Here is a 10,253-nt window from a genome sequence, read left to right on the forward strand (position 1 = left end):
CACACACACAAGCCCAACATACTTATACATCATCAGTACCTACTGTGATAGGTGAAAGACTGGAAGCATTCATGTCTTCAAATAAATAAAGACAAGCGTACATTGCTCTAGGTGAGGTAAAGTCACCCAGGCCCCTGAATGTTAATAGTTCTAGAATTTTTCTTGGCTTAGTTAGAATCACATCTTCTAAAAAGAAAATATAGCATGGCTTTGGGTTATATTTATGTGAATACTGTAAATAGAAGTAATTTTTAACGAAAAATTATGCAATACCTTGAACTGCTGTTCATATTTTCTGATACAACAGGCTATGAAGTGTGTAATGACAGAAATGTTTCTTTCAGTTTCTGTGCAGTGCTGGAAGGAAGTGAGAATGATATGAGGTTTGTGTACTGTGCTTCCTGCATCTGCTACATGCTCGATAACTGGTCAGGCATGGATGTGAAAAAAGCCATAGACTACATTAGAAGAAGTATGGTGAGCATTCACAAAGTGTTATTTCTTCCTACATTTTAAAGTTACTAGCCTTATTTCTTAACAATTACTAAAAAGCTCTCTGTCCAAATTGAAATAATTATGTTAGCTTCTTTCTTTTCTGTTCCTACTTTAAAAAGGTTGAAAATGTAAAAGTGCATTTATATTTTCATAGTAATCTGTGTACTAGCAAAATATTTTTTATTTGGTGTGTTTGTTCACTGCAAATTAAATCTGATCTTTTTGCTTTAAAACTCAATTTAAAGTTGCAAGCACATTTTTGAAAACTGGGGCTTGATGTTCCTATAACTTAGAAATTTAGAAATAAGTGTAGAAATCAAAGACTGCATCAATAAAATTCTTACATTTCAATGCGCTTTAGTTCTGCTTTTTAAATGATACGCAGAATCAAAGGAAAAACTAATTATTGACATCAGTGCAAGCTTAGTAAGTGTTGCCATGCATTTCATTATTTATTTATTAGATATTTAGAATGAAGGAAAATATTAGCATATACACCTTTTTTCCTGTGTCTCTGCGAGCTGTCTTCATATTTGGTTGGAGCAAAAGTGTTTTCAGTTTTTTTTCATGATGTTTTCATTAGTTTAATTGAGTTTAATTTTCCAAGATTAAAATAAATGTTTTTCAAAGAAGTTGATTAAGCTTGAAAACTAAGGATCCCTGAATATTACTAAACATACATAGTAAACTCTTCCTGTCCACGTAGAAGAGCCAAATTTATAATGGCATACAACTTATGTTATAAACCAGTACGGTTTAGTAGTTGCTGCCAGCAGTGAGATTGTAAAATTTAAGTGAGAAACAAGTCTAAAAAAGATTTGATTTCCTGCTTCAGACCAAATTGTTTTTTATTTTTTGTTTATTTTTTAATGAGGTAGATAGATAGATAGATAAGCATTTCTTGTTTTACATCACAGGAAGCTTTCTGGCATAATGCCATAGACTGGTTAGGAATATGATTTTCTTCATATGTTCTTTTTCAAAAAACTTCAAATCAATCTATTTCATATTTTGTGCGTTCGTTACATTAGCCTGAATACTATAATTAAGAGTTTGAAGAAAACTTTATAGTATCACACCTACAGTGCTTTGAATGTCTTTTAATATGTTTCTACTCTGCTTACTCCCCCACAACACCACTTATCAGGACAGGGAACAGAATAGGAAGAGCAAAAGCAAGAAAACTCACGGTTCAGTTAAAGACAGTTAGCTAAATGAAGAAAAGAGGAAAAAAACAAGTGATGCAAAGGCAATCGGTCACTCACCACCTCCCATGGGCAGATCGATGCCCAGCCAGTCTCCAAGCATCAGCCACCTTGAAAGACACCTCCCTTCTCCCGCCCCTTCTTCTTCTGCTACCCTAGTTTTATTGCTGGATAGCAGCAATTTTGTTTATAGAACATATGGAATAGCCTTTTGGCGAGCTGGTTTCAGCTGTCCTGTCTGTGTCCCCTTTCAGCTTCTTCACCTCCAGCCTGCTTGCTGAGGGATGGTGAAGTGCAAAAGAAGAAGCCTTGATGTTGTGCTTGGTGCTGCTAGTCCATCCAACAGCTGTCCCCTAGAGCCCGTGTCTCCCCCATTTCTGGCAGGTCAGCCTATGAGCCCCTGAGATTTGTGGTCCCACTCCACAAGTGGTACTCAGACCACTTGTCTTACCCACCGGCTGTTTGGGCCTAAAGCTTGCTGACATTCATGTACACACACACACACTCTCAGAATAGCTAGTGCATGTCCACAGGAGGTAGTTAAATATAGTACTTGGTAAGTCTTGGACTGACCGAGGTGATAAAGGGCAGGGCTCAGTTATACAAGTTATACTGATCAGCAGTCTGTCTACTCTCTACTAGCACCTTTTATCCCCTTTTTCTCTCTGTTTCCCCTTGCTTGTTCCTCCCCAGTCTGCTTTGATCTTTTCCTTTCTCAGCATTGGTCCTTTCCCTGGCCATTGCATAATTAGTTGTGCACACCCCTGCATTCCTCAGAAAACACCCCATAACAAGTTTTATGCAGCCCTAGAATTTTCTTCCCCTGCACCCTATAAGAGCCCCTGTACCTCAGTGGTTAGTAGCCCACTTTAGACAGCTTGGGTTTCCAGGGTGAGGAGATCCCCACTGAATCCTCTTGGTGGGTTTCACTGGGGGATTTATCCATTCTTCTTTCACAGCGTGAGGCAGCAGCCAGGTCGGGCCGCTCACTTTTCACTGATCAGGTCCGGAGGTTCTTCCTCTTCTGATTCTTGCTGGACCCTTTGTGTTTACTGAGATTAACCTTTTTATCAGATAGCTTAGCAGAGATACAGTAGCAGAATCAAATATTAAGAATAGAGTAGAGAACAAAACCAAAGAGCAAAATCCTTATTGTGTTGTTCTATACATCACATCAACTGTTAATTGATTTTTTGTACGCTTGAGTGCCATTTTGGTCCCAGAGTATGTGGTGGAATTAGGAAGGGTACAAAAAAAGTTGAGTTGAATTGTCAGTTATGAACCAGCTTGTGTAAAAGGATAATTTAATATACTCTTCATTCTGGAAATTAGATTATTAAGTGGAGTGTGGCAGAGGTCTGTAAAGTAATAAGTAGCACTAAAAAGATGATGTGAGCGGGGACAAATTTTTTCTTCCTCAGACAAGAGCTAGAGGACATCATATGAGGCTGTTGGTAGAGCAGGCAAGTGGAGATTTTTTGAAGTTCGCAGCTTTGAAACGGCACTGGAGATTTACTGTCTATGATGATGATGAACCAAATTTATAGTTTGCTTCTAGACCCCTAGCATTAGCCCTTGTACCTGCAAATTCCCATCGTTACAGTCCTACTGGGAAAATTGACACCACTTTTTTTTAAAAAAAAGAAGCCTGAACAGAACAAGACCTCTTGGAATGGCTTGTAGTAGTACTTCAGTTGACCAGTAAACAAAGTCCAGAAGACACTGTGGCTTATCATGAAGGCTGTGTCTTTTCCTGGCTAACTCAGACAGTAACATAAAAGAGATCCTGTAAGCAGCGTTCTGTAAGCAGTAGTCATCTTAACATGTGCTAATGTGTAACAAGAGATGCTATATTTTTGTGGAGGTTTACTGAGAATTGGTAGATTGCCTATACATTGTGTTCAGTAAGACTTATTTTTTTAAAGTACTGGTATACTCTTAATTCACTGCAGTGTTGGTGTGCACCTGTATGCTAGTCTTGTCTGGATTTTCTGGGTGTGCATGGTTTGATCAGACCAGTGTTTCAATGCACTAATGTGATTGCAAAGTGTCTGACACTTCTAGGCAAATACACCAAATCTTTGCATCCTTTGCAAAATACATCTGCAATCTTTGCTTGGTAACAGTGCAGAGTTGAAGATGTGTCTGAAGAAGTCTCAGATGTTTAGAGAGTAGCCCTTTGTGAAAATCGTTGTACAGTGGTGGTTGTCCCTTCCTCTCATTCATCTCTTTCCACAGCCTTCCTTGAGATCTATTCCAATTTGAATACCTACCTCATGAACCCAGGATTTCTTAAATAAATACAATAAATGTGAAATGTGGTATCCAAGAAAGTTACCTTGATTTCTTCTGTTAAGATTTTGTAGATGGTGCTAGAAATAACATACATTACAATTCAAAGTAAATTCTATTTGAGATTAATTTGTTATTCTTTGTGTAACTAATTGTGCAGCGAATATTGCCATAGACTTTCTTGCAAATGCTTATTCCTTTTTTGCTGCAATGTTACCTCATTCTAGTACTTCCATTAATTATAAAACAAAAGCGATTGCATTGCTCAGTAGTAAACTGCTGTGACAGAAAGGTATGGTTTTGTTTTACTATCCTATGTTGTCATTCCCACATAAATGAAGCAGGTGATAGTTCCCAAACTTTTTTAGTTACTGAAGTTGGCATATGTGTGAAGTGTAACTAACCTGGATGGAAAGTAACATGGCTGGTTAAACACAGTAATCTTTGTAATAAGCTTCTGGATTTTTTAGTTTATTCTTTGGAATTCTCTTTAGTGATGCAGTATAAGAAGTCTGACAGATAACATTCTATATGGCTGAATTGGGGAGGGGGTTTGTGTAGTTAGGCATGTCAGGAACAGCAGAAGATTGTAACAGGAAACAATGGTGTTGCTTTATTTGGAAAAGTAACTGTTAAAAAAAATTCAGACTTCATACAGACTGGAGAGCCCTCTTGTTATCACTTGACTAAAAAGTGTTTATACAATACTGATCACAAAAATAATTCTGATCAGTTTTATTGTCAGTAAAATAGCTAGGATTCAATCATACAATTTTTATCAGCATAGGTTGATTTTCAGCTTTCACATTCAAAAGTCTGATACATCACTAATCAAAAACGAACAGATACTAAGATGCTGAAATTTTGGATGACTTCCACGAACGCTAAAATACTGCTTTATGCAACATTGCTTGGTTTCCTGCAAATTTGTTTTTTAAGTAAAGATATTGTAAAAAGCTCTTAAGTATAGCTTCTGCTTCTTCTAGTATAGTAGAGTCCTATTGAAATGCAAGGATATGAGTCTGTTGATATAATTAAGGCTGGCTGTGAAACTTTTAGACTGTGAAGCAAAAATTATACCCAACTGGATTGACACATTTCCTCAGTATGGTATTTAATTGTGGAGTTTTCATGTTGCAGTAACACGTAGCCTCTTTTGCATATAATTTCCTGGATCTTTTCAAAAGGACAAAGAAACTTAAATATTTCCCTACTTCTTTAATGCTTACAGGTCCCCAACGAACAGCTGCTGTCTGTAAATAAATAATAAAATAAAGTCAGCCAAAGGTCAGCTATTGTCTATTAAAATTTGAAGCCAATTGTACAGCCCCATGTAGTACACTGTCTGGGATCCATACTTAACAGCTTTTCTTCAGAATTAATTACTTTGTCGTACAAAGGTGGTGCAAAGAAGAGTTTAAACTGTGTGTTTTAACATTCATATGTCCATGGGATTACTTAAAATTGGTTCCAACTTGAGGTCAGACTGCAGCTTGAAGTGTATGTATCCGATGTCAGACTTTATAGTTTTTTCAGCTTGTAGCAACAACTCAAAAACTGAGGAATATAGTTTTAATGTAGATTCTGTGTCACCTTCCGTTTCCGTTTTTCTTCTCAATGTCAGCTTTAAAAACAGATATACAAAATAATCCTTAGATGATTTCTAAAGACATGCTAGCTCCTGTAGCAATTCCTTGGTGAGGACTATGGGAGTCATTAGTGGTTTGTGAAGGTGTCCTGTATTTACTAGAGAGTGGTTTTGAAAAAACAAGAGAAATTCATAGTCAGCACCTGAGGGCGGGGGGGGAGTTAAAATTGCTTTCTAACTCTCTGATCAGATATTGAACCTGTAATTAATTGAGCAGTTAATAGAGAAGATGTAGGACCTGTGTGATTTAACTTGAAAAGTTAACCTTCATTTTTGTTCCTACTAAGCAATTTGGAATTTATCCAGTGATAATTTATTAAGTATTCTATGAACTCTTGTGAAATAAACATTTTCCATTTTATGAATAACTTACTGTGATCTCTTGATTCTTACAATGCAAAATGATTTAACAGATTTTTAGGGAAGAAAGGTTCTACATATACAATATCATCTGCTCCTAGACTGCTCGTAACAGACCTGTACTATAATATTCCAGGTGCTTTGTTTGTCAGACTCTAGTCTTTTTCTTTCACTAAACAAAGTTATTTTTTTCAGCATTGTTAAGGTATTTTTTAACAGTAATATTTTATTGGGCAAGGTATTTTTTAACAGTAGTATTTTATTGGGCAATTTTACTAGGTTTGTTAAATATTGTCACTTCTGGTTCGCCCTGACCACCATCTTCATTTTTTTAAAGCCTGATGTTCTTGCTCCTTACTAAAGCATTTCTTTTACTTGAGTATTGTACACACAGTAGTACCTTGCATTTTGCCTTTTTGTATGTTAACTAGCTTTTGGGTTAGAGACGGGTTTAATTTATCCATTTAATTTTGCTTGTAATTACGTATCCATTTTCTCTTTATATAGACAAAAAAATAATTTTTTTTCTTTAATGGTTATCTGCATCACATGCTTTCCCTTTTTGGCAAAGACATGTTTACCCATATGCAGACTTTTAGCATACGTCACAACTAAAATGAACTCCATGAAAATCATAAAAGCTGCCTGCATTGAAACAAAGCTGATTTGTTAGCTGTTTTGTGCCAAGAGCTTTTTGAGGTGTAGGTTCGGAATTTGATCAGGTTACATGGTGGTTACAGTCTAATGATAATTAGTAACTGAGTAAATTGCAATGTCTGTGAAAGTGATGTCATTCTAAAGTAACTGGTTTGTGGGTTTTTCTTCCTCAGTCTTACGATAACGGCCTAGCACAGGGAGCTGGACTGGAATCTCATGGTAAGAATGTTAAAATGTTCTATGCCTGTTTTTTTGAAGACTGAGATTGAAAATGCTGTAAGAAGTGCAGGCTATGTCATGCTTTTCCTTCTTTTCTGATTTTAAGGAAGTGGGATGAGGAGGAGTAAAGCCAAAACATGCCTCAGAATATCATCTGCCTTCTTGCCTTAGTTTCCAGCATAATATCAGACAAGATGAGCTCTTAATATATCGACTCCATTAATCTCACCTCATGAGTGTTTTGTTGAAAGTTGTTGGCTGACACAGCAAACTTTTTCCACACCTGCTATTGCTACTCTGTGGATTTATCTGCAAGAGATTTTGTGCAATCCACTTGATAATCTCCAATTTCAGCAGCTATTAGTAAACCTAGAAACATTTAATTTGGTACATTGCAGCATCCATTAGGGGCTCGAATCTTGAAGCAGCGGTTAATTTTTGTAAACAGTTGGTAGTTGTGAGGATAGGAATTCCCAAGAGACTAAACAAGATGTTTCTATGCCATGAAGTCGTGGTCTGCTTTTGACAAGAGAAACTATTGACTGTTACGTGACTCATACTAAATCTGTCAAATGTTTGCTAGCTTTATCCTTAGTATTGAGGTTTGATAGGATTCCATCTGTTTTCTTCCTGCAGGATGGATAAAGGTAAAAAACTTAAATTATACCTCTACATATTTAAAAAAAGAGTTAACTATAAATCACTGTGGAATGCTAGTGATAACAGCATTACTTCAGCTTCCTTCTGCTCCATTTCAGCATCAGAATAAAAATAACCTTAGTGTTCCTGGGGTCATCTAGCACCGGGTTAGCAGGAAGAAGTGTGGGCCCCAAGTCTTACAGTTTTTGTCAGGCTGTAATTTTATTGTATCAAGTTGTAGACTCAGAATTAATTTTGGGCTTTAAAAAGTGGTGGCTGTGATACACAGACAGAGAACATGAGTTTCTTTTCTAATTCTAAATTTTACCTTGCAGTTTTCTTGACAACAAAATAGAAGTTTAATTTGTGCTTATTATAACCATGAGAATCTAACGGTCTTCTCATAGTATTAACAATGCCATTTTTTTTCTTAATTTTTGGTTTTTTTGCTTTCTGCTCATCAGACACTTCTGTCTGTTTATGTCCTCAGAGGGGTTGTGTCTGAGACTGCCTTTGGCATCTCTGCTTCAGTCTGGGCATCCCAATAGCTTTCTTTTTTAAGTTACATATGAAGAAATGTTTTCTGTTGCATTGCAGTTTACTTATTTCCGGACCACTGTGTAATGTAAGTTGCACAGCATCGAGAAGCAGTCCATCTTTAAGAAAATTAATTCAGGTTTATTTTTGCAAGTTGGATTGAGGTTTTATTTTCCTTTTGACATACATGCTGAACTAAAATGCTGTTATTTATTTGGATTTTAGACTTAAAATTAACACTTCATGCTTTTAAAAATCTATTGATTTAATTGATTTAATTGATACTACCTTAGTCTCAATTCTGACTGAGGTCATACAGGCTTCAGTGAAAATCTGGGTATCAGAACGTTGCAAAAACAACTCTCTCTTCACAGGTGGCTCTACATTTTGTGGTATTGCATCACTGTGTTTGATGGGTAAACTAGAGGAAGTTTTTTCAGAAAAAGAACTGAAGAGAATAAGAAGATGGTGCATAATGAGACAACAGAATGGCTACCATGGACGACCCAACAAACCTGTAGACACTTGCTATTCCTTTTGGGTGGGAGCAACATTGAAGGTACGGTGCAGAACAGCTACAGGATAGTTATTGACTTGTTTTGATTTCTTTAAACATCATGTCTTTTCTTTGCTTGAAAGAATTACATATTTGGCTCAAGTGCATGCATATGCACACATCACTATAAATGTCTGTCGTCTTGCAAAAATGCAGGATATGGAGGTTTTCCATATTAGTACTTTCTCTGCTATCACTGCTTATGTCATAAATAGGTACTATATTTTAGTATTAAAAATATACTCAGATTTAGTATATTACTGTAATGGTCTATTTTCTTTTCAGCTCTTGAACATATTCCAATATACAAATTTTGAGAAAAACCGAAATTACATCCTGTCAACTCAAGATCGCCTTGTTGGTGGATTTGCCAAGTGGCCAGATAGCCATCCAGGTAGATTTACTTTGCAAAATTGTGGTGAGTGTGTTCTAAGATGGAAATACATTCCACCAGTCAGTGTAAAGGAAGTTTTCTCCTCAGTTGCCTTCAAAAAATGGAAAGAAAAAACCCTTAAAATATAATGAGATTTTCATTATTTTTGTGGAAAGAGGGAGGTACAGTTTTCCCTTGTTCAGCCACAGAGTGAGCAAGCTATTTTTGTTTAGACTATCGCTGAAAGAGTATCACTGCTGAGTTAGAGCTGGACAGACCTTTCAGTATGTGTTTAACTGTTCTAGTTAAAGGGAATATTGTGCAGTGGGAATCTTTGTAAATTGTCTGAGTGAAGTATTTAAAAACATTTGTTTCCTTAATAGAGGAATTCTTTAAGCTTATTCAAAAGTCATTCATGTCTGTAAACACAGTCAAAGTTTATCTGTTTATGTATTATGATTTACAGGTTATAGTTACATATAGCAGTTATACCTAGTCTATCTGAATTTATTATCCTTTTGGAAGTGGATAATTTGAAGTAGTGAAAAACTTGAAAAGAAGCTGAAGTATTTTCATTGGAAATATTTTTAAAAGATACTAGAATTCAACGAAGGTATTGCAAACTCGTGAAAACAAACCTTGTGCCAGTAGTGTTGCCCAGTGGCATTTTTTACAGGGAAGATAAACAGTCTGTAAACTGACCAAATAAGATAAAAAACTAATCATAATAAAGGATGAGTCTGTTCAGAATCTGTGCCCTGATATTTCTTCCTTTCATCATTTTATTTTGAACAACAATTAAGAATTTTTCAAGGTGGACCCACGCTGAAAACACAGTGCTTGTGATAGATACTCTCCCCCTACTGCCCTGAAAACTAGATTAGGATTCCTGAGAACTTAGCTGTGTTTACACTGCATTATATAGATCAGTCAGTATCACTTGGAGGAAATACTTCTGCTTATCTTGATGAATCATTTACTTAGAGAGCTAGGAATTAAAAAATCTGTTTAAAAGTCCAGTCATGTTCAAAGTTCTTTAACCTGTCTTTTAGCATAGCTGTGATTGTTTGAGATAAGTTTTCAGAAAGACAAGACTAATATAGAAGCTGTTTTCCTCTGATCTGTGTGGTGTTGCAGCTGGAACCCTGCTGTTTCCTACAGAGCAAGCGTTTGCTGTCTCTTTAGTTTTGTTGTGATAGGTGGGCTTATTGCAGCATTCTTTCCTCAGGCAGATGATGACATAAATCTGTGTTCATGTTTTGAAGGAAAGAG

At 36.2% G+C, this 10,253-nt stretch overlaps 1 protein-coding gene across 1 annotated transcript in view; it reads left to right on the plus strand.

Annotated features, from left to right (window-relative positions):
* Window positions 1–10,253, plus strand: part of PGGT1B (protein geranylgeranyltransferase type I subunit beta) — a 35,531-nt gene that overhangs the window by 21,004 nt on the left and 4,274 nt on the right. The window contains exons 4-7 of the mRNA XM_010172991.2: window positions 345–477; window positions 6,831–6,876; window positions 8,427–8,611; window positions 8,894–9,002. Coding sequence (XP_010171293.2) covers window positions 345–477; window positions 6,831–6,876; window positions 8,427–8,611; window positions 8,894–9,002 — 473 coding nt within the window. The remainder of the gene's footprint in view (window positions 1–344; window positions 478–6,830; window positions 6,877–8,426; window positions 8,612–8,893; window positions 9,003–10,253) is intronic.

The sequence above is a fragment of the Antrostomus carolinensis genome, unplaced genomic scaffold (genome assembly GCF_000700745.2).
Source record: "Antrostomus carolinensis isolate BGI_N321 unplaced genomic scaffold, ASM70074v2 scaffold4388, whole genome shotgun sequence".
Classification (NCBI taxonomy): Eukaryota; Metazoa; Chordata; class Aves; order Caprimulgiformes; family Caprimulgidae; genus Antrostomus; species Antrostomus carolinensis.